We start from the raw sequence: 24,852 nt of genomic DNA on the forward strand, positions 1-24,852 counted from the left end.
CGTCAGTTGATTCCTCCTTCAGGACAGGACACAAGCTGAAGTGTTACCTGGAGGCTGCAAGCCCCAAAGGTAAGCGAGAAACATTATGTTTATTATGTTATTATGTGTTTCATTGACTGTCAAAATTGGCTCGGAATCAAAAAAACAAAACCAACAAAAAACCTGCCACACCTGAATGTTGGAAGCTTATCTTCTCCTCCCACGTGACGTGTGTGTATTATATTTCTGCTCCTGCACCGACACCTGGCAGGACTACAGTATCAAATTTGCATTGCTAGATGCAAGATATTGTGTGTATGCAGGTGTGCGTGTCTGTATTTAAGTATAACGTTTAAATTTGTGACGGAAATGCAACGACTTTTAAAACAAGTAAAGGAAATATTGCGTTTCTACAATGCCGCGTGTCATGTTTGCGGACCTCTGTTTGTCATGTAATATAATATGATGTATTATAATTTCACAATATAATATATACAAGTTGATGGTCAGTGGTGGAAGAAGTCTTCAAATCATTTACTTGTATTCATTTACTAGTAAAAGTAGCAGTGAGTCATGAATCACACCCGGTAAAAAGAACAACTCGCTCCTAAAAAAAAGTATTTTATTTACTGGTAAACTTGATGTGTTAAGCAGGTTCGTTGACCTGTACCTTCAGCAGTGAGTCACTACTATATGACTGTATGACTTCCTTGTGCTCCGCTCTCCAGCCCATACCTGGATGACACAGCAAAATGTTTTGTAGGAGATGGTCAACAACAGTAATGTGATACAGTTACATCGTGTAATTGATGGATTTCACACATCAGAACAGGGTTTATGGTAGGGCTTATTTTTATCGGATGATAATGCCTGGCTCTCTGGAATTTGGATCCTTCACCATGCGCTGTAGACACTGGGTTAATGAATGCAAACATTAACTAGAGTGTAGTCAGGGAGTACATACTGTGACAAACAACTTATTTTGGCTGGTGGTCTACAGGATAAGCCCCAATCTGTCCCCCAGACGTTAAGCACGGCTTTGGCCATGAACTGAAGCCGACTGTGTCTTGAAATAAACCTTTGTATTAGAGAAGTTGTCTTGTTTCTATCAATGTTGAACATTTTCATGTGTCATTAAGTGTACCCATCACCTACAGACCTGCTTCACCTCTCTGTGCTACTACAGAGTGATGTCATTCGCATGTGTGTTTTATTTGTGGTCCCTATTTAGCTGCATGAACTTTGAAAACGCCTGCCAAAGAGCACCACAGATGTTTCCAACCCTTTCTTCTGATCCGACCACAGTGCTGAGGCAGCTACTTGGATTTGGCAAAGGCACTTTTCTGTCATCACTGTATGGTGGGATTTTGGCTTGAAAGGTAGCAATGTGCCCCTTTTGATGGGTTGTTGGCAGGAGGATTTCATAGAATAACTGAAAGCAGTAATATGGGCCCAGTTTTCCCCCAACTGCACTGAACAGTTGCCAAGATCCTCGTAATTCCACTGTCTATGGGACAAGTAGGAACCTGATGCTATGGTGTGTTTATGAACCATAGCTGTGTACTAATTAGCTAATATAGGCTGTATCCGAAAATGTATTGTGTCATTTTACCATTATGGAAATAGTATGTTGCCTCTGCATTGGAAACGTGTGAGTTAAAGATGCTATCTACTATAGCTTTTATCATTGTGCTTGTGATTCAGCATTCTGGCCTGCACTCATTCATATCACAGCAAAAACCAGATGGACTATCTACATATGAATCAGATACAGGCCTAGTACAATCACATACACAGGAGCTGCACATCGCACGCCAGCTTGAGAAGCCATAATGTTTTTTAGGAAGCATTGGCTGACAGGTAGATCTTCAACACTTGCTTCATCAATCAAGCTGATTTATATATTTTAGGACTGCCTGTACTGCCAATAGAGCCACTAATCCAGGGTCAGGAAACTTTTTCCACACTTGAGTAGTAAGTTACATTACAGGAAGCACTTGACGAATACTGTAGCAATTCTACTGGATTCCAATATTTACGTGCCCTGTTTTTTGCTACACTAAGCTGTAGACCCACAGAAATGTTGCAAACCTGTGTTTACATGAGCGCAACCCGGTATGTGTTGAGCTTTTAAAGCTGTAGGGGGATCATCAACATACCACAATAGTCAGACAGTCATGACAGAGGACCAACCACAGGCTAATGTGGATGTCTTAAAAAAAGAGACTATGGTATGTGATGTGTAGCTCTGAACTTCTTTTCATTCTTTTAAACCTGTCAATCCCCTCCCCTCCCTGGTATGTTGCTGTACAGAAATGACAGGTTTCCTCTCTGAAGGCCAGACAGCAGCACATTACCATGATATACAGGCCCTTGGGCCCTAGTTTTGCATGGACAGCCTCTTGGCAGAGTAACATCTGAATTTAGCTGACTGTGCAAAAGACACTCTCAGCCATATTCTTTGGTTCATATGCTATGAGTGGTCAATGTTAGCATGCTAACAGGCTAAACTAAGAATGTAAACAGCGTGTTAGCATTGTCATTGTGAGCATTCTGAGGCCTCAGTCATGTATTTAAAGACACAATTCATAAAACTGTTAATAAACAACAGCTAGAAATTGTCTGTCAATGTTTTATGCTACCTTGTGTGGACCTTGTGTGCAGTTAGTTCTATCCTTTTCACAAGTGTGCAATCTAACCTCATAATACAGAGAAATTTTTGGACTGGTAAAATATATCCCCAGGCTCTAGTTAACTAAATACCGAATAATGCTCTTTTCCAATGCACACACCAATTTTTCTTTTTCCCCATTTTCTATATTAATTTAGTTGTTTAAATATATGTTCCTCAAATGTCTGTACCAAAAAAAAGGGAAAAGGGGTGGAAAAAAAAGGAAAGGAAAAAAAACCGGGAAAAAAAATTCCTTCATTTTGATTTGTGGTTTTGGCCTAATCATTCAAATGTTGACGCCAATAAATGTCAGAATCAGGCTTTAAAAACTCTTTAATTAATGTGTGTCACTATAGAAAGTAAGCTCCTCCTCAGGTTGTTAAAATACCCCCCTACAGTACAACATGTACATGAGAGAGGACGTGCGTTTTTATTTCCAAATGTCCCCGTCTGACCACTTACCATGCAACACGCCATGTTTTTCTGTAACCTGGCAGGTCAAAGAATCAAGGGGCCCCTTCCCAAACCCCCAGTGGAACAGTGTGGCCCTTGGAGCCCCTTGACCGAGGTGCTTAACCTCAATTAAGTCTCCTGGCATCCAAGCGTATGAAACGACTGGCTATGGAATGCAAAACCTCGCCTGTGAGAGCTGCCAGTCAGCACAGAACACAATAATAAAATAACCAAACCAGTTTATAATTGATGCGATGGCCTGTAATGATATAATTACCTTGCAGGTACCACACAACGTTGTTATGTGCACAACAATGGAGCTATGTGGGGTACTAGTCACTTCACAATTGCAGCTTCCGTCCAGCTTCCATCAGCTTGCCTTCAAAGTTAGATTCCCGCAGAGCTTTCTTCATATCTTTAACTTTCCATTTCGTTTTTGCAGTCAGTGGTGGCAGAAGGGAAGGGGGGGGGTGCTTATTATTTGATGTTTTGAGCTAATCCAGTGCTACATTCCTCCCTGGGGCAACCTCAGCCCAGAGTGTGAAGGTCTGGGAGCCACAACCACATTAGATGGTTTAATCCCTGTACAGCTGACTTGCTAACTGGAGGCTTAACTTCCACACTTACTTTTGTACTCCTTTTTCAAAATCATACATGCACCGCCTGATACACTGCTGTCCTGTGCAATATATTGTAAAATATAATGTATCATTGTTACAGCAGTGCTAAGTTTAGCTGTCACACTGGCAAACATTATTCAGTTGACCCACAATTACCACTGTTCATGTTGCTGAAGGGTTAATGCTACATTTAAAGTGAATCGAAGTGTCCCATGATTCCTTAGCCCTTAGCGTCAAGCTCAATGAGCAACAGGAATCCGGGTTTGTTTAGCTTGCCTAGATTTCCCTGGGAGCCCATTTCATCACAGGCAAAGGCTGGATGGGCGAGGGAGAAGCAGGGTGTACTCACTTTGCTGTAAAATCATCCGGACGAACAGGGTCTTAATTAATCCATCTCATTAAGGCGCTACATTGAAGGCTTAGTGAGAATCCACATCCACATAAACAGAGGTAAGTTCAGCATAAGGACAGGCCTCGTAGTGAGTCTCAAATTCTCAAAATATATTTCTTTGTGCATGATTTTATCTAAAACTAACTTTTGTAACTCTAATGTGTGATCCTAACAACTTTTTGCATCGTTGCCTAGAAACAAGTGGCGGCTCATTTTAAACTCTAAGACTGATTAAATCGCCATCCCAGGAAGCAAGATCTTCAAATCCAACTAGTATCAATTCAAGCGGACGCATCTATATTTTCAGAATAGCTATCAAACTTATTTGGTACATGCAATCAATACAAGCTCTATTTGTAGGTTTCCTAAACAGCAATGTATTTTACTTTTGGTCTGGAGTAAAGATGCCACATAGGTAGCCTACTTTATGTATTGTGATTACAAGCAGTTGGTTTCTTGCTTATGATATGCTACTAATGAAACCACTAAAATCTGGATCCATAAGGGGGATTTAAAGGGATGAATTTAGCATGCAGACAGGAGCCAGACTGATTGACTGTTGTTATGAATCACATTTATTGTGTATTTTGTTTGTTTTTAGTTTCAGAAGTTCTCAAGAATGATACAATGTTCTGTCCTGTAGGTTTTGCGCCCTTTTATATCATTGATGGGTTTGAGAATGAGTTAGCCAAAATATTAAAAGGAATAGTTCAGCATGTGGGAAATGTGCTTATTCCCTTTCTTGCCGTGAGTTAGATGAGCTAGCCTGGCTCTGTCCAAAGGAAATTACCTTTTACATTTTAATTTTTGTACAGCTGAAAGAAATGCGATATAACTTGTTATTAATTTGTGAGCTTTAGAGGTGTTGGTCGGATTTAGTTTTTTCGCTTTGGACAGAGCAAAGCTAGCTGTGTTTTACTGCTTCCAGTCTTTATGCTAAATCTCTAAATTTAGATATTTTCAGGTGACCATTAATGATGACCAGAAACGCATCAGGGAAAGAATTAAGACAAAAAAAATAACAAACCAGCATACTGAGATTTGGATAAATGACCTTAAATTTCCAATAAAGTCCCGCAAATATCTGAAAGCAGCACTGCCACATCACGGGACTACCCACTGTGGTTAAAAGAATCATGTAGGGAATTGCCCCTCAAAACATTCCCATAAAATCTCCAGGAAAGATTATCAGCACCAAATATCTGGCCTACCACAAGCCTCAGGGGAGCCCTGTACAGTGTGGACATAAGGCCAGAGGTTACATTTAAAAAACTCCTCTTTTACAAGGTATGTTTTTCACATAGGTTGAAGAGGAAGGGGGTTAAGCCACAGGAATGTTTACCTAGTTAGGACATGGGAAGTAGAGTATGGGAAGGAGGTAAGGAGTTAGAGGTCTGATGTTGACCACATCAGGACCTCCTCTTTCAAAGGGTTCAAACGAGGCAAGAAGACAACTTTTATTTAAAGTTTGAAGAAGCAGGTTAATTTGTCTTGTCTGACAGCATAAAATAATTAGCCTGGGAAAACCCTGACGAACTTCTTGCTCTGCAAGTCAGTCTGGCCAAGAGCCCATTCAAGCCCATTTCCATTTTTTTCTCCAAATCGTGGCACCAATCAACCGTTGAGGCGGGCTTTACATGATGACGATAGCGCAGTGACAGCAAGCAGCTTTTTGTTTACATTCAACATGATGGCCACCGAAGCGCAGCAACCCTTTGATGCTACGTCACAAGGGTGACGTTGGTCTGATTGGTTGAAGGACTATCCAATTGCGCCCAGAGGCATTTGAGCGGCGTCCGTTGGTGCATCGGTCCCTTTGGAAATGGGCTGTAAATGAACCTGACACCAGAGGGTCTGGTGTCAACCAGGCTATAAAACAATAGAATTATCCTCCAAATATTGAACTACATTCACCTTTTTGGTCTGATAGTTGGCAGACTATAATCAAATATATGGCCTTCTGTTGTCAAACATTTGCGCTGTTGAGGTGCTTTTGAGCAAGTCAGCTGCAGGGTAGCTGCACTGTAATGACCCTGACCTCTAAACTCCCTGAAGGGGGTAAAAAAGGAAGTCTGTCAAGTAACACATTATCATTATTTCACTCAATTAAACTCGTTAAACCCTTTGTTAAGCTGTCAAAGTTCATCTGCATCGCCATTTCATTAAGTACATGGATTCTTCATCTGATCATCAACGAAAACATTACAAAATATTACCAGTGGAAACCTGTCGTGCTGTCTTTACACACTTACTATCCTTTGTGCCACACATAGCTCTTGTTATGATTAGGCTTTCTATTCAAATAACACAAGTGATTGAAGCAGCATTTTTAGCGCTACAAGGGATGTCCGCAGTGACCCTAGATCAGAGGTGTGTCTGTATAGCTCTGTCACCTTAGACATGTGGCAGGTACCCAGTTTGGCTTACAATGAATTAGCAGGCAGGTGTTGGGTATCCTTCCTGCGGTCAAGAGACATCACTGTTGGACGACGCAGTGAACCAGAGACCTTCCGCTTGTCAGATGATCTCTTTAACCAATCCCCAACTTACCAACATTGGCGATGGGGAGGGTGACTGTAATTTGAGTACTTCAACACCCTTCCTGCAACATGACACAATTAAAAGGCATTTTCTTGCTTACTAACTCTGTGTTTTGATAGACACAGGCTGGAATAGTTTGACAATGCATACCACTGTATATCAGTGGCCCACTGCTCTTGCCCTGGATGCCAGACACCAATAAAAGCCGCCATAAAGCATGCACAAATTGTGTACGGCTATGCCTGGTCTGAGTTACACACTGTGGCACCACATTTACAGGGGCTACAGGACAGAACAATGGTGACTGTATTGAAGGGCCCTTAACGCTGGGATTTTATTTAGCCCCTGGGCAGCAAAGCAGAGTCTGCATTTGGAGAGAGGACATGCAACCGTGTGTGTGACTGGAATTCGTTGTAGAAGTGTAGTTGAGGAATTTGTGCATTGTATATGATTGCAGACATTTTACCACTTCCTGACTCTTGACCTCAAGGTTAGATTTTTTATTTTGGGGGGGCGGGGTTATCCACTAATGAGGGCAAAAGTAAATTGTAACAAATTTAAGGAACATATTTTATTTCATTTTTATTATTTGTATATAATTATATAAATTACAGTCATTTTAAGAACTCCGTAAATCTTAAGCTTGATTGATGTACGTGTTACAAGGTATCATTGTGGATTTTCTGCGATTCTTACTTTTCACAGTAAGAAGTAATTTTAATACAGGTTTATAATGAAGTTGGTTATCATTCCGAAAGTTATCACTTCTCCAATTATGGAGACTTGGATATGCACCCAGAAATGTAGGATATAGAGTTCTGCCGAAACGCTATTATTTGCACCGGTGCTTTGTTAGGTATGTACATGTATATGTGTGGTTGTGGGTGTGTTGAGAGATTGTTTTAAGTGTAGGTATACAGGCTTTTATGTAATCAGTGGCTTTGCTAAAGGTGGTTGAATGATATCTAGTCATTAGCCTGTAAGTCAGAATTTGAAATTTAAAAAAAATCTATTTTCAAAAACAAGTTTCTTTGTTTGTCTGAAGACAAATCTTTCCTGGGAGAAATGTAATTGGCAGTAATACTCCCTGCCTCAGTTGTTATTACTGAAGACCTGTAATGTATCGTAATCAAGAGAAACAGCACCCTGATGTACTGTTCATGCTGTATCAAACCAAGTCTTTTTCGAGTAAAAGCAGCTTTTCCTTGAAATTTGAAGGTACTTATTGGTAATATTATGTCATCTACATAAAGGCTGATCTTGAATTGGATGTTACATGATTACATGTAATGTAGAATATATGTATCCAGGGAATAAATTACCCCCTGTAATCAAAGTAATCGTCGTTAGATAATTTTTGGCTTTTAAAAAGTTTAAAACTGGTCATTCTCCTCGCTAAAACACACTTATGCATTTGTTCACAGCTCCACAAGTGTATAATGATCATTTTTGCATGTGATTTATACACCTACTAGTCTGGTTCAACGGATGTACATTGCTGGGATAAAGCTTGTGCCGGATGTCCCTCCCCTCTTGCTATCACTGTTATCAGGGCTTAGTGCTACTCAGGGCGGTTGTGATTGGTTTAAAGAAATACAAACCAGCCAAAGCGTTTTTTCTCCTATCCCAGAATAGATAGGTGGTGTAGCCAGACCGTGCTCCATCGCTGACACAGTACTATGGAGATAGGTCTGGCAATGTAAGACTATACTAATATAACCTAATGTGTCAATGCAGGGGAATGTCATTCTCTGAATGAAGTCCTTGGAGCAGATTGCTAGCTGGAGCCTGAACTTTTTTTTATTGTGGCAATAAATGCTCAGCTGAATGAGCACAGGCAATGACACAGCCCAATAAATGTGCTGAGAGCTGCTTGAGGTGGCCTAAATGGTTAAGACGCCGAGACCATGAACAGGACAACAATATGGACAATATGGACCTGAAGGCTGGTGTTTCTGAAGTTCAAGCAATGGCCTATATGGATGAAGAGAAATCCAACCTAGTTATTTTAGAGCGGGTTAAACATAGCACATTTATTTACAGAAATATCAATACATATACAGACACATCAGGAAAAATGTCTATAAGCAAAGACAAATTAAATTCTAATGTGTCCATAAGAAAAATACATTATAGGGGTGTGGTAGGGAAGGGGTGGGGAAAGTGTGTCCTTTGCATGATGACATCACAATCTGAGTTGAGTAGCAGCAGGATAAGAATTTTAAATAAAGGAATTACAATCTTTTACTTCTTGTTTCCAGCCATATACCGTACATTGTACTAATATAAATGTTGAAATAATGATATTTTATTTTATCATTAGGCTATATCATTCGTAGCCATGCAGAAGATCTCATTAATAATATCGGTCACTAATATATTCTGTAAATATCAGAGCATCCACGCGCCAGGCTAGACCTATAGACGGAATCATAGTCCCTCTATAAATTTGGATTTAGGCGCTGCGGCTGCACCGGCCAGCAGCCATGCCAGCAGCCCATCACAGTGCTCCCCTGACCGGAACAAACCATTTTTCCACCCGGACGGGGGTGATCGCAGTGTAGAGATTGAGAACTACAGGAAACGCAGAGGTAGGAAACCAAAGGTAATGTCGATTTCTCTACAACGTCTCCATTCATACGACACACCAAGCGAAGATGAATGTACTGTTTCACCGTTTTTATTATAGAGACTTCACCACGCCTCTCTTGTTTAATTCCGCAAAGATAGCGTGGCGTTCTCGTGAAAGTGTTACATGTTGTGTTCACCTACAACGTAGAGAGGGATGACCTGTAGATTAGCACATGTGTCGCTACCATTTATCCCGCTATGCTATTTTATTGTTCATTGGCGGGTCAGGTGGCTTATAAAATGCGGCTTTTGGTCGCTGTATCAGCATAATGTAGTCGCATCTGCACGTGCAGGGGACAACGGTGGAGAGAACGAGATAACGGGACGCGAATTTGCGTTTCTTAGGATGGCGAAGGCATGTCCCGCCCTACTCTGCCTCCGATCAGTTTATCCTAACCAATCCAAACCAAGAGGCCAACGAGGACTAGCCAATCAGAGGCAGAGTAGAGCGGGTCATGTCTTCGCCGCCCTAGGAAGAAACGCAAATGTGTAAGGTTACGAAACGTTCAAAACACCACAAACAAAATTTAAGAATTTCAAGATGCAACAACCCTTGCTTCTATAATGGACATATATGAATTTGAAAGAATGGAAATAACGTATATTGACAAAGCACGCCAAAAACGTGACTGTTTTATTCTAAATACACCATAACAACCCCAAATAATATCAGATGAAATGAGGGAATTATAAGTGTGAAAAGAGCATTATCAACCGACTAATTAATTGGATTACAACATAAGGTCCCTATAAAACCTCTCTGAAATATGGAGTTTTTGTTGTAACAGGAGACAAAAATACTCAAAATCCTACAATGACTTATACTAAAAAACATGACTTCAATTGGATATTGTAAATATTTATATTTATATGTTTTAGGTTATTTGAGGTACTTGGGTTAGGATGGATAGATGGATAGATTGATAGATAGATAGATAGATAGATAGATAGATAGATAGATAGATAGATAGATAGGAGGAAAGGCGCAGGTGAAATTGATAGCATTAATGAAGGCTCAGTTCCATTTTGTAAGCTATTCCAGTGAGCCAGCATGTGCGGTACCAGGGCCTTGTCTAAGTGTAATGCAGCTTTCATTATTGTTATTAAATCCACCTGTGTTGTTCCTACTATGACATGCTGTTAAAAAAAATAAATAAAAAAAATGTCTATAGAACAAAGATTTGTATTTTTGCAGTATAAAATAGTGTTGTGAGAGAAATAGTCCCCCGCCAGATGCACAAGTGGAAATCATCTGGTCCTTGAGTGTGCTGCGGAGTACAGATAAAGGACACACACCCACATAAGTCCGTCCTTGAGATAAGTGAGGCAGCCAAACCAACAGTCAGAAAATACACCCAAATTCTAGCTGTATAATCCCGTCTTGCGACGATGTGAGTGAACCCTGCTCTGTGCTCCTTTTTTGAATAACTTCACAATATGTCAAGTTTTGCTAGAGGGATTAAATTTGTTTACACACTGCAGGTATTTTCCTGTAGACATTTGTCCTCCTCTTCCCAACTGTTTTCCTAATGACTTGTGTTTTTCTTAAGGGGTGTGTTTGTGTCTCTGCCAGAACCAGTGATGGCCGACCAGCTGCCTTCACAGCAAGGAGACCCGCTGCTGAATAAGTGCTACCAAAGGTGCCTCCCCAATGGGAAAGAAGGAACCAAAGACGGCCTGCATGCTAGGGGACAGTGGGCTAACAAGGCTGAGTTCCTCCTGGCCGTGGCGGGGCAGATCATCGGCCTGGGCAACGTCTGGAGGTTTCCTTACCTCTGCTACAAGAACGGAGGAGGTACAGCATGTGGGATATGGGGAGAAGAGAGGACGTTTCAGCTTAAAAGTTGTCACTGTCTTTGTCTCTCTCTCTTTCCCCGTCTCTTGGCTATCAGTCTGTCATTTGCCCTTGTCTTTTCCTCTCTTTTTTTTTTCTTCCCTCTTTCCTATCATCTAAAACTAGGGATCCCATTTGCAAGGTGTTTGTTAGAGCTGGGGATATGTGTATTTTGTATTTTTACACCTATGATATCATAGAAGTTCTCCAAAATGTGTCCGTTACACTGATTTTTACTATTTTATCGGGTCAGATTGGTGACCAGGATTTTTATTTAGAGTTAAAGTTACTATATGTAACTTTGAAATGTTTCTGAAACTGTAATTTTTCATCTGATGATCATAAATGACCCGTAACAGCAAACGAGACTAACAGTGAAAAGAAAGCTATTTCAGAACACAGATTTCGGCCGAAGCAGCCACATCAACACAAACTGAAAAGTTACATATAGCCACTTTAAAGGAACATGCCGACTTATTGGGACTTTAGCTTATGGGTGAGGCTATTTTCACCCCTGGTACAATTAGCAGTGTATGCTATTCGTACCCTGGTGACATTAGAAATGAATGCTATTCATACCCCGGTGCACACAGCAATGTGTTCTATTAATACCCCATCTGGTACAAATATCAATGTATGCTATTTGTACCACTGTGCATTTACAGTACCTTGGCATATATTTACACACAGTTATCCATACTACTCATGTATTACACCTTTTTGGAATATTATCGCCCTGACATTCTTACCCTAACTAAAACCAATCCCACTCCTGTTGCCTAAACCTAACCAACCCAACCAGAGCAGGCATATTCATGAGTCTTCCCCTACCAACCTGCAAAAAAAATGTCGCGTTCGCTGGCCCTGATTTGCGCAATTGCATGCAAATTATCTAATCCAAAAGGGAAAAAAAAATCAGCTCACCAGGGAATCGAACTCCCGACTCCTAGACCAAAACTCAGTGTTCTAACCACTCACCTACCAGTTCTTACAGAATGATGGATAACTGTTTACCACTTGGTGTCTTCAAGCCGTGGTTGCTCGGTAACCATTAGGGTTGGGCATCGAGAACCGATTCCTCCTTGGAATCGTTTCAAAAATTACGATTCCATCGGAATCGTTTCTTTATTGGAATCGTTTGGAGGATTTGGTTTCAAATCTGATCATGGGTTCCAAATTTAACATGGCAAGTTATGGTTTCCGTAGCGGCCAGGCGCTTGTTGTGTTGCAGCCATGGAGCACAGTAAGTGGTGCTCTAGCGTGGCTTTATTTTACATTGAAAAAGCCCCGTCAAACTGCAACCCACCTTTGAATCAAAATAAAACTTTCCTCTTATTTGTGAAATAAGCATGTGACCCGTTTCAACTCCACCACACAAATAATCGGAATCGATAAGAACTGGAATCGAAAGGAAGAATCGGAATTGGAATCAGAATCGTTACTATCCAAACGATGCCTAACCCTAGTAACCATACTGTATACAAAAAAAACTGTTTACATATAAGTACTAGCCGAACTGTAGTATCCATTTTCCGCTAGAAATTCAATTGTTATAAACTTTAGAGACAAAACTTTCCTAATATATGCCAGTTTCTGCGTGTGGTTGGTGTGAATAGCTCAGCTGTGTGGCCGAGGCTATTCATACCGGGGGTGCAAATAGACACTCCGTTAGCTTATTCACCGTATCCCCCAGAGTTAGAGAAGTCCATACATACCCTTCTTATCTCCGTGTTTTCATAACTCTGTCTGACGCACCCACCGCTGGCCTAGCTTAGCACAGATGCTGGGAGGTAAACGGCTAGCGGTGGGTGCGTCAGACAGAGTTATGAAAACATGGAGATGTGAAGGGTATGTATGGACTTATCTAACTCTGGGGGATACGGTGAATAAGCTGAAGTCCCAATAAGTCGGCATCTTCCTTTAATATTAAAATCATTGAAGTTTCAGTGTAAGGGTTAATTTTGTTACTTGAGAATTAAAACTGGTGCAAAAGTGATTTCAGGGTTAGATATTGGGTTGAGTGAGTCAGTGAAGGTCCTCACAAGAGTGTGTGTGTGTGTGTGTGTGTGTGTGTGTGTGTGTGTGTGTGTGTGTGTGTGTGTGTGTGTGTGTGTGTGTGTGTGTGTGTGTGTGTGTGTGTGTGTGTGTGTGTGTGTGTGTGTGTGTGTGTGTGTGTCCAGGTGTGTTCTTTGTTCCCTACCTGTTGTTCCTGGTGCTGTGCGGCATCCCCCTGTTCCTCCTGGAGACCTCACTGGGACAGTACACCAGCATGGGAGGGGTCAGCGCCTGGAGGACTATCTGCCCATTATTTGGAGGTACGCTTATCTAATTATGTCATCAGTAGACTATCTGAAGCTTCACTTTGGTTTGTTGCTGTGTTGCATTGCATATTGTAATGTCCATCCATCCATCTTCGTCCGCTTATCCGGTGTCGGGTCGCGGGGGGAGCAGCTCCAGCAGGGACAATTCTTTTTTTTAAATATTGATTTAATCTACAGATTATTCTCTCAAGTAATCAATTAATGTTCTTCCATAAAGTGTAAAAAACTGCCATTATAGTTTATAGGAGTCGATTATTGGCTACTAGTACGTGCCACAGCAGGGATTGATGTATCCTTGTAGGATACACTAAGGTCAGCACAGCATGGATTAGGGAGTGACGCCCGTTACTTCCACCCTGGGGAAACGTATACTCTGAGCCTCCAAACCTGATGCAGGGGGAGACCTATCTCGCATACCTTCATCCCATGATATTGCTCCTATGACCCACGAGATAATTATCAAGTGCGGTTTCATAAGATGCAGGTTAGCTGCCCACTCCGAATCTAATTGGATGGATGCAACATGGCCAATATCACTTAAGGCTCTTATATACTAGACGCAGCCCAGCTGGCGCGTGCAAATGTGACGTCATGGGATCGCCGTGACTATTTATACCCGCGCTGGTGATCGCGACACTAGTTGCAGTCTTCTCCTGAACAGCGGTGGCGCTAATTAGCAAAGGCTACCGACGTTGCTCTTTCTACGGACTAGAAGAAGAAGAAAAAGATAAAATACGGCAGAACTGGCAGCAGCATTGTCGTCAATGCTTCGATTTGATTGGATGACCCACTTTGTCGGATCAAGCCTTTCATTCACCATAAAAGAGCTCATCTTAACCCAGTACGTTTACAAGACAGACTTGCATTCACTCTGAGAGTCCTGGCATCCGGTTGTCGGCGAACTCGTTCAGGCCTCCTGTTTCCACTTTGCGACCTCTGCTTGCGCGCTATAAATCGGGCGCACCGGCAGGATATTACGTCATTTTGACGTCACGATGGCACGCGCCACCTTGGATGCGTCTACTATATAAGAGCCATTATATTATTATTATCTTATATATTATCTTTTATTATCTTATATTATTTATTATCATTATATTACTCGTTCTCACTGTCTTTTTAATTTTCTCTTTCTTGTACTCTCTACTATACTTCCCCTTGTCTCCCCCCCCGCCCATCTTTCTCCTTACGGCAAGCATTCAAAGAATTCCTATGTCCACATCAATACAAAACCCATATTAACAATCTGACCACTATTTGGCATGCCCTGCCAGCTGCATGCGTGCACAGTTCATATTCAATCTCAGCTTGTGTATCAAAACAATTCAAGAGTGCAGAAGGCAACGCGCTCCCTGCCTGCCAATACGCCAATAAAAACCCACTTGAGGTTGCATGTCTTGTTTTCATGCTATCCTGCTATCCAAACAAAGTTAAGCATTACCTTAACACGCAATTACACCAGTGAAACAGAACCTTCCGCGTGGTGCTTTTTAAGAGAAATTAAACACTGTGTGAAGTTATTTAAATTGTGATCCTGTATAAGTCAGGAATGGAAGAGCAGGTTTAGACAATTACACATCTGGATGGTAGGAATGCATTGAAGTATCAAGGAAAGGCTTACTTCTTCTTTAAGTAGACCTGCACACTGTTTACAGTTTTCCTCTGGATATCAAGTTGGACCGCCCATGCAGTAAAGGCATTATAGAGGACTCAGGACTTTCCTGGCTGTATTTATTCATATGTGCAGCAGAATGACTAATTGGTGGGTCAATATCCATGGAGGACATTCTATTTAATTTAGATTTATGCAAATTTCAAGCACAAAACTGAACTAATGAAGTTCAGAAAACAACACAAAGTCCATTTGGCGTGCAGGTGCAGCTACAGCCAGTAGCGTGCCAGCTGGACCACCACATTGAAAACAGATTATGTGTGTGCTCCATATTGCATTCCTTTTTTTTTTTTTTTTTTTACCCTGTTTACCTCTGCTCCTTGGTCCATATGGCCTGCAGATGCACACACACTCGCACATTTGCACATGCACACAGGGTTACCAGTATTTTGTTGACAGCTGGTCGTGTGAAGGCCATGTGTTTAGCACAGGGACAACTATGTCAACAATATGCAGTACTTACTCGGGCACATTTGTTTGTATACCCACAAACAAAGAAATGCTTCTGTAAGTATTTCGTCACTTTTAATATGCCATCATTAGATAAAGGCCTGAATTTCATTAGAGGACACCACAAACAGCCATTTGTCTAGGCAAACAGCCCACACTTTCCAACCCACTCAAGGCCTCATAAGACCATCATTCATCCTTAATGAAGATATACTAGATGTGGGCTGAGAGTCGAGTGTCTCAATAAATGGATGCTCTCATATGAAACTCAAGTGACTTGGAACTGATAATAGAATGTGTGTGCTTGAGTGCTTTGAAGCTCATTTATTTGTGTAACTGCAACTCTGTACGTGTATCAGTCTGTAATCCTGCTGCACATCACCCAATGGTAGGTTCTGCTTGTGTAAACCATCGCACTTTTTATATATCGGTCTGTCTGCGTCTTATGTCTCTGCAGGCCTCGGCTACGCCAGCCAGGTGATGATCCTGCATGGCTGTGTGTACTACATCGTCATCCTGGCCTGGGCTCTCTTCTACCTGACCTACAGCTTCGAGGCGGAGCTGCCCTGGTCGCACTGTAACAACACATGGAACACTGGTCAGTAGAGACAGGAAGTTAGACGCTTCTGTCATTGCACTTTGAGGCCGCTGTGTAAAACCTCCCATGTGTTCTCCTGCAGAGGCGTGTGTCCTGTTTGACCGCCACAACCAGACAGGCAATGTGAGCAGCCTGCCTGAGAACGCCACCTCCCCTGTCATAGAATTTTGGGAGTGAGTTCCTTGGTTTGTCACCTTTTTTTGTGGTATCGTTCATGCATTAACAGCTGTGTGTGTGTGTGTGTGTGTGTGTGTGTGTGTGTGTGTGTGTGTGCGCGCGCGTTGTAGGCGGGAAGTGCTTCGTCTCTCCAGCAGTTTAGACGAGCTGGGTCCAATCAGCTGGAAGCTTGCTCTGTGTCTCGCCGTCATCTGGCTCGTGTGTTACTTCTGTGTCTGGAAGGGAGTCAAGTCCACCGGAAAGGTGAGCGGAAAACACACCACCATCATCACGCCTGATTGCCGTACTCCTTTTAAACTCATATCTCAGTTAAATCTAAACACGCAGACATTATATATATAATTGTTTGTGTATAAAACTTAATAAAGCCAGTTAAAAAAGACACTCCTTATATCCCAGAGGTTAACTGAGCATCATCACATTTTAATTGGTAGTTGTCTGTACATCTATGACTACATTATAAACAGGAATGGCTAATAGCTAATTCGGCATATTATATATGGTGCTTATTTGACCTGATGTAATGGGGCACAGTTCTCTTAAGTTTGTCTGAGGGGGGCCCACAGTGTCAGACTTTGAAACCCCCTGCTCTCGATTAATCCTCTTTTTATTTGAGTCCTCTGAGCGCAGAGAGCACAAGGCCAGAAAAGTAGTCTTGCTCTAGGTACAGAGCTGTGTGACTGAGTGTTGGCAAAGTTAGAAGCAAAACATAAATTCTGTTCTTTTATATGGTTGGCAAATGAAATAAGGGCCTGGGCCCTGCAGCAATTTTGTAGGATTTGTTTGTTGTGTCACTGCCACCATCTGTCAACAGGTTTTAAGACTCCAACTTTCCACGGTTCCTTTTCAGTATTTCACCTCTGTTTGAGGACATCACAGCTGTGTCCCTGCTGTTTTCTCTGTCTCTGTGCTGTCCTGACCACATCCCTGCATGCTGTGTACATTCTAGGTGGTGTACCTGACAGCCACCTTCCCATATGTCATGCTGTTTGTGCTGCTGGTGCGCGGTGCCACCCTGCCTGGGGCGACCCAGGGCATCATCTACTACCTCAAGCCTAACTCTGCCCGCCTGGCAGACCCACAGGTACAAAAAACACAAACACGCTTTCCTACACATTCATGCCTCATTTTAGACAATATAGGAAGTGAGTTAGATTTATTTGTGTATTACATTTTGTCATTTGTGTGAACGAAAATTGACTTTATTGCATATCTTACAGCTTAGATACTGAGAATGAATAGGGTCTAACTACCACTTTTTTTTTTTGTTCTATTCTGGCTTTAATAAAAGCTCAGTGTTAATGCACAAGTTCCCTCTCTTTCTATAGGTATGGATGGATGCAGGTACCCAGGTATTTTTCTCATATGGAATCTGTTTGGGAAGTCTCACGGCCCTCGGCAGTTACAACAAATACAACAACGACTGCTACAAGTGAGCGCCTTTGTCACACACAAACACACGGCAGCAAGTGTAGCCACACAGCGTCTCCTTCCACTCCACTTCAGACAAACCATATTCACTGAAATGTACGATGTAAGCTCCCACCGGTCAGAGGGCTTCCAGAAGGAATGGCTGGAATGGACAGAGAAAACACAATGATACAGCCACACCTTAAAGAAAAGCCCTCGCTGCCATGTTTCCCACACTCTAGGACTTCACACACACACACACACACAGACACACAGAAAGAGTAAAGCACTTAACTCTTAGCTTGTATTTACAGTAACAGGCCAGAGCTCCACAATACAAGGCCAAAGACCCTGATTAAGATCTCTGTGGATTCGGTTACGGCCACTTGTCTACATGTACTTTTTGAAGTTGTGTCTTGCTATAATGCTAAATCAATTGTGTTTTGTTTGTATGGCCCCCCCAGGGACTCTTTCCTTCTGTGCCTCCTTAACAGCGCCACCAGTTTTCTGGCGGGCTTTGCCATCTTCTCGGTGCTGGGCTTCATGGCTGAGGAGCAGGGCGTGGACATAGCCACCGTGGCCCAGTCAGGTGAAACTGAAGTGGGGAAAACCGAAATGAATTAATTTCACTGTGCCATAAGTAATAACTATGTTCTAAATGTTTCTTAATGTCAACAAATCCCATTGAAAGACCAACAGGTACTACTACTAACAGGTATCCTCTGTGAGCCAAAGCCTGAAATAGCTTATTCCTCTGTGCCACAGAGCTCCATTGTTGTCCAAAAACTATTAATCTGTATTAATCCACGGCTGAAAATAGTCCCTTTCAAATGCAGTATTTAATCCTATTTGATTAATGTGTGCTAAAAAAATGACAGAGCCCAGTTGCTTTGGGAAATGACTTTGCCTTTTTTTTTTTTATAGTAAAATTAAATATAGTGTGTCCTGTTTTTAAAGATTTACACCTTCAGTTGGAAAAGGAACACCGGCCTTATAATACTATTTATATTTTTCTTTATTTTACCAAAAAAACGATTACAAAAGACTTCACCCTTTATAGCCTAATTTAGCTGAAAATAGTTTTTTAGTCAAGTTATTGCTTTCTTTTCTTCCTCTTATATAATATGATACATCACATCACATAGGTATGTGACACCCAATCTTTCTCCTGTTTCAATAACATGTATTTACTTTGTTCATCCTGTCAGGACCTGGCCTTGCCTTCATTGCCTACCCGAGAGCTGTCGCCATGATGCCTGTACCCCAACTGTGGGCCGTCTGCTTCTTCCTCATGATCATCATGTTGGGACTGGACACACAGGTAGAGACACACACACACACACACACACATACACCTACACACACCAACTTTGATCAATCACTTGCGATGGTTATTGATGTATTATGTCAACTGCTAAACTAACATCACACACACGCTGACCCCGTCTCCCCTCTGCCACCCAGTTTGTGAGTCTGGAGGCCCTGATGACGTCCGTGACCGACCTGTACCCTCATCTGATCCGACGAGGCCACCGCAGGGAGCTGCTGCTGCTATTCGTCTGCATCGTCTGCTTCCTGCTCGGACTGGTCATGGTCACGCCGGTAAGTCCCACTCAGCAGAGATGGATGTACGGTAGGTGAGGTGTACGTGATCCTCTGTGATCCTCTATTGGTTTTAATGATGTAGAATAATGGAGTTTTCTCTCTTTTGTGGCCACCCCGATGCAGGGTGGTCTGTATGTGTTCCAGATCTATGACCATTTCTCCTGCAGTGGAGCCAGCCTGCTGCTTCTCTCCATCTTCCAGTCTCTGGCCATCGGCTGGGTCTACGGTACACATCTCAACTCCTCTTTTCTTTATTTTCATTTTCTTTCTTTCATTCTTCTCCTATACTCCCCTTTCATTTCCTTCCTTCCTCTCCTCCCCACCTTCTCTTTTTGTTTCCTTTCTGTCTCTCCATTGCTTTTCCTCCTCTCAGTCTTTCCTTTCATCTTTTTTATTGTTTTATTTTTTCTATCTCCCCTCCACCTTCTCCTCTCCTCTACCTTTAATCAAAGACACATTTTACATGTCGGAAATATCCTACCATCGCATTCCATGTCTGAATTTAATGAAATTCTGTCGGAGCTCATTAGTCTGACAGTAGGCTAAATAAATCTTAGGTTGACTGCTGTCAGTACACACGGAAAATATAAAGAAAGAGCAGTGCCAAGAATTAAACACTTTATCACTCCACTAATGAAAGTAGTTCCTAAAATCTGATTAACACACACAGTCCACGTCCTCCCCTCCCTTCTGCATTCCAGTTGGAGTCAGTAGACAGTATATTAACATGGCTGCAGCTACCCACTGTTGTAAGGAGACTGGCTCCTAGCCAGGCCCCTGTCTGTCTCCTCTGGGCCCTAAATCAGCCCCCGGGCCCCGTCGCCTCTCAGTCTCAGTCTGGCAGCCCCAGGGAGCCCCTATCCCAGCCAAACCTGGGGGCTCTAGATCATTTACAAAAAACAATGTTTGTTTAAGAGTGAGATGGGTGGAATGTGCCCCCGCACATACATCACGACAATACAATAACGATTACCTTGTATTTGGTGAAGAATTAAGAGCCAGAAAAGTTGTGACATGTTAAAAAAAGAGTAGTGCCATCGCAGGTGATAACAAAAAGGTCAAGTAGATTGTGTGTGTGTGTGTGTGTGTGTGTGTGTGTGTGTGTGTGTGAATACCAAGGAAGCCTGTTTTTATGGCTCTCCCAGCAGGAGGTGAGTGGAGCAGCACAGTTTAGCAGAGGGGTTTTTAGTGGACTGGGTAACAGCGGTCAGGACCCCAGTGCACCTTTTTATGGCTGGGAGTGTACAGTGTTTTTTTTTTTTTTGTAAGGACTCAAACATACACTAACACTCTTCTGTTGCTGGCTATGACTCGCTCCACGGGTTGGGTTATTTTAGAAAAGGGACAGCTACATTTCTGTAACTGAATATTCGTCAGATCAACGTAAAGCTGCTGCTACTGCAGTTAGTCATTACTATATGTAGAAGGAGAGATGAGTGCTATTACATAGTAATAGCGTTCAGTTATTGTTTAATAGAAATCTTTTTTACAGGTCCCATGACATGGTGCTCTTTGGATGCTTTTATATAGACCTTAGTGGTCCCCTAATACTGTATCTGAAGTCTCTTTTATATAGACCTTAGTGGTCCCCTAATACTGTATCTGAAGTCTCTTTTATATAGGCCTTAGTGGTCCCCTAATACTGTATCTGAAGTCTTTTATATAGGCCTTAGTGGTCCCCTAATACTGTATCTGAAGTCTCTTTTATATAGGCCTTAGTGGTCCCCTAATGCTGTATCTGAAGTCTCTTTTATATAGGCCTTAGTGGTCCCCTAATACTGTATCTGAAGTCTCTTTTATATAGGCCTTAGTGGTCCCCTAATACTGTATCTGAAGTCTCTTTTATATAGGCCTTAGTGGTCCCACTAATACTGTATCTGAAGTCTTTTATATAGACCTTAGTGGTCCCCTAATACTGTATCTGAAGTCTCTTTTATATAGGCCTTAGTGGTCCCCTAATGCTGTATCTGAAGTCTCTTTTATTAGACCTTAGTGGTTCCCTAATGCTGTATCTGAAGTCTCTTTTATATAGGCCTTAGTGGTCCCCTAATACTGTATCTGAAGTCTCTTTTATATAGACCTTAGTGGTCCCCTAATACTGTATCTGAAGTCTCTTTTATATAGACCTTAGTGGTCCCCTAATGCTGTATCTGAAGTCTCTTTTATATAGGCCTTAGTGGTCCCCTAATACTGTATCTGAAGTCTCTTTTATATAGACCTTAGTGGTCCCCTAATGCTGTATCTGAAGTCTCTTTTATATAGGCCTTAGTGGTCCCCTAATACTGTATCTGAAGTCTCTTTTATATAGACCTTAGTGGTCCCCTAATACTGTATCTGAAGTCTCTTTTATATAGGCCTTAGTGGTCCCCTAATACTGTATCTGAAGTCTCTTTTATATAGACCTTAGTGGTCCCCTAATACTGTATCTGAAGTCTCTTTTATATAGACCTTAGTGGTCCCCTAATACTGTATCTGAAGTCTCTTTTATATAGACCTTAGTGGTCCCCTAATACTGTATCTGAAGTCTCTTTTATATAGACCTTAGTGGTCCCCTAATTGCTGTATCTGAAGTCTAATACTGTATCTGAAGTCTAATACTGTATCTGAAGTCTAATACTGTATCTGAAGTCTAATACTGTATCTGAAGTCTAATACTGTATCTGAAGTCTCTTTTATATAGACCTTAGTGGTCCCCTAATACTGTATCTGAAGTCTTTTTCCGAAATTCAGCCTTGGTGCAGAATTACAGCCACTAGAGCCAGTCCCACAATGAGCTTTCCTTAGGATGTGCCATTTCTGTGTCTGTTGCTATTGAGGAGGAGAGAGGGGGGGCAAGGTGGACGGTGGGGGTGTGGCCTTGACCAACAGCCACTTTGCTGGTTTGAAAGCCATGATGTCTCTCTCTCTCTCATGGGTGGACCAAATTCTCTGGGCGGGCAAAGCAGAGAAAGGGGAGGTAACCTTGCTCCTTATGACCTCATAAGGAGGTGGATTCCAGATCGGCCCATCTGAGCTTTCATTTTCTCAAAGGCAGAGCAGGATACCCAGGGCTCGGTTTACACCTATCACCATTTCTAGCCACTGGGGGACCATAGACAGGCTGGGGGAACACATATTAATGTTAAAACATCATAAAGTGACATTTTTAATGCCATGGGACCTTTAAGGAAATGTATATATTTCTTACAACCTGGGTCTTGGTTTTTTTTTGGAGTTTTGACCATCATTCATATAGGTTGTGACAACATTTAATTTGCCAATTAAATAGCTGAGATATGGTGACATAGCATTATCACCTAAATAGATTCCAGTAGGGCAAGACTCATTATGCTATAATTGAATCCTAATTTATGCTTCTTTTTTTTTTTATTAAGTGAAACCAATGTGAAAATTAAAATGATTACACAAATTACCTTCAGTAAATGTCTGTTAGATCTTTTAGAGCAACTTCCTGTTTTAACTTGGGCGTTGAACAACATAAACCCTACATACTGCTGCTACTACCATGCTTACGTCTCCTGTTAAATCCACGACTCTCATTGTACCACGACTACCACCGATTCTGGCGGCACTACTGCTACAACGACACGTCCGTTTAAAGCCATGGGTTTTTGTTATTTCAAGACCTTTTTTCTAGTACTTCCCTCTATAGCGGTGGATACTGGCAAACAATATGTATTCCAAGTGAGTGAGCCACTGCCACCAAAAACAACAAGCCGGTCGTAAACCAAACCATGATGTCAAACCAAACCACAACCACTCGTGGTGAAGTTGTTCTTGTTTTGGCCACAGGAGCCGAGCGCTTCAGTGCCAACATCAGGGATATGACCGGCTACAGCCCCCTGCCTGTCTTCAAGCTGTGCTGGAAATATTTGACCCCGGCCGTGTGCACTGTGAGTGACCCGCCCCCCCTCCCTGCTGACCTGTTGTCACACTGTTTTGTGTCTTGCTTGCTGTGTAATAATATACACATTAACGCATGTGCCTGTCAATCAGTCTTCGCATGACAAATGTGGTCTTTCCATGTGTCTAAATATGTTGCACTAAGCCATAACGGTTTGAAAATAAAAAAATAAAAACTGACATCCAAAACTTGTGATGGACTGTGATGGTGTTACTGTGTCAACCTGATATACCTCAGTCCAAACGCATGCTGTACTGATTTGGGTTCTTATGCGCAAAGACTAACTGACCCAGACCTCCGTCTTTCTGCCCACAGGCTACCTTTGTGTTTTCCCTGGTGAGTTGGTCTCCATTGAAGCTGGGTAAAGGCCTGGTGGCTCCAGCCTGGGCCACCGCGCTGGGCTGGCTCCTTACACTCTCCTCCGTCTCCCTGCTTCCCATCTGGGCCATCTACGCCCTGGCCACCACCCCGGGAACCCTGCCACAGGTTATACCAGCACTCTCTTTAATGCACTTACCACCGTGTGCTGCTGCTGCTGCTGCTGTGTTAGTTAACCCAGAGATGTTAAAGAAATCTACACATGTACCATGTGGATTTTCCTCAGATAATTAAAAGGAAGCGAGATTTTAAAACGTAACACGCCGAATAAAAGACTTCAGAGTGGTGAGTAGAGGTTAAAACAATCAACTAACTGTATATTTTGCCCCCCCACACCCCAGCGCTTCCAACATCTGTGCAGTCCTGCTGAAACCTCATCACAGGCCCTCCACTACTTTCCCGCCAGCACCCCGGCGCTCCTCTACAGCCCGGGACTGCCCCTGACCGAGAAGCAGAAGGAGCCGATCACAGACCTCATCCAGAGTCCTATCACCTGATGATGGTCAATGGCGCCGTAACACTGGATGCTGGGCAGGCAGTTAGGTGTGGCGAAGGGGAGGGTCAAGGTTCGATTTAATGCTGTTTAGGATTCTAGAGCGGCAGAGGCCTGTTTCAGTTCAAAAGATTACCTCCCCATCTGTTACCGGCTAATCTTGTTAACCCTATCTGCTTCAAATCTATAGCTTTTCTTTTATGTAGCAGTTGGATATCACTGTACTTGTGCACCATTTCATCACAGCCCCTTAAGCCATCTAAGGCTCTGCTGTTGCCAGCATTACTGAAGGAGTTGGCGCTCTACTCTCTATGAGAGATCACTGCATGCTCAGCTTTGACTCTCCACTGAATATTTGTTGTTCCGTTTTGGGTGCTGGTATCCTCTGATGACTCTATGAGTCTGACATGTTTTATACAGCGATTTGCCTCGAATGTTTTTGTATGCGCTTTACCCTCTGCGATCGCCATACCATGGAGTTTGAATGGTTCATAACATGCCTTATACCCAGAGCAAGATTTGCGTTAGCAAAACACACGTTTTTACTGCCAATATATCAAGTGCTTAACTTGATGTCATGGTTACACTTAATCAATAACGAAATGATCGAAATGTGCAGTTAACTGTTTGCATCAATTATACTCGTCTATCGTTTGAAAGAAAGTAGGCAGGAAAGATAGTTGTTAGTTATTTTTTAGTTGTTGTTAGTGCAGTTTCTGCTAAA

General features: G+C 42.3%; 1 protein-coding gene across 7 annotated transcripts; it reads left to right on the forward strand.

The window, feature by feature from the left end:
- On the forward strand, positions 1-24,265 carry LOC120554379 (sodium- and chloride-dependent GABA transporter 2-like). 7 transcript variants are annotated; one of them, XM_039793261.1, is made up of 15 exons: positions 1-69; positions 10,860-11,081; positions 13,301-13,435; positions 16,021-16,161; positions 16,244-16,334; positions 16,449-16,581; positions 17,288-17,422; positions 17,667-17,770; positions 18,213-18,337; positions 18,957-19,069; positions 19,213-19,350; positions 19,477-19,579; positions 23,146-23,246; positions 23,573-23,743; positions 23,977-24,265. In XM_039793261.1, the coding sequence occupies exons 2-15, from the start codon at positions 10,868-10,870 to the stop codon at positions 24,130-24,132; spliced, it is 1,860 nt and encodes a 619-aa protein (XP_039649195.1). In that variant the 5' UTR covers positions 1-69; positions 10,860-10,867; the 3' UTR covers positions 24,133-24,265. The 7 variants fall into 7 exon arrangements, with proteins under 7 accessions (XP_039649195.1, XP_039649193.1, XP_039649198.1 ...); XM_039793259.1 differs by lacking the exon at positions 1-69 and adding an exon at positions 4,022-4,173; XM_039793264.1 differs by lacking the exon at positions 1-69 and adding an exon at positions 9,127-9,246.
- The last annotated feature ends 587 nt before the right edge of the window (positions 24,266-24,852 follow it).

Source organism: Perca fluviatilis, chromosome 24 (genome assembly GCF_010015445.1).
Source record: "Perca fluviatilis chromosome 24, GENO_Pfluv_1.0, whole genome shotgun sequence".
NCBI classification, from domain to species: Eukaryota; Metazoa; Chordata; class Actinopteri; order Perciformes; family Percidae; genus Perca; species Perca fluviatilis.

Coding starts and splice junctions, on each gene's coding strand:
- LOC120554379 (XM_039793261.1), top strand. CDS start 10,868: ATGGCCGACCAGCTGCCTTCACAGCAAGGAGACCCGCTGCTGAATAAG. Junction 17,423..17,666: donor CCCGCCTGGCAGACCCACAG/GTACAAAAAACA, acceptor CTCTTTCTATAG/GTATGGATGGATGCAGGTAC. Junction 19,580..23,145: donor GGCCATCGGCTGGGTCTACG/GTACACATCTCA, acceptor TTTTGGCCACAG/GAGCCGAGCGCTTCAGTGCC.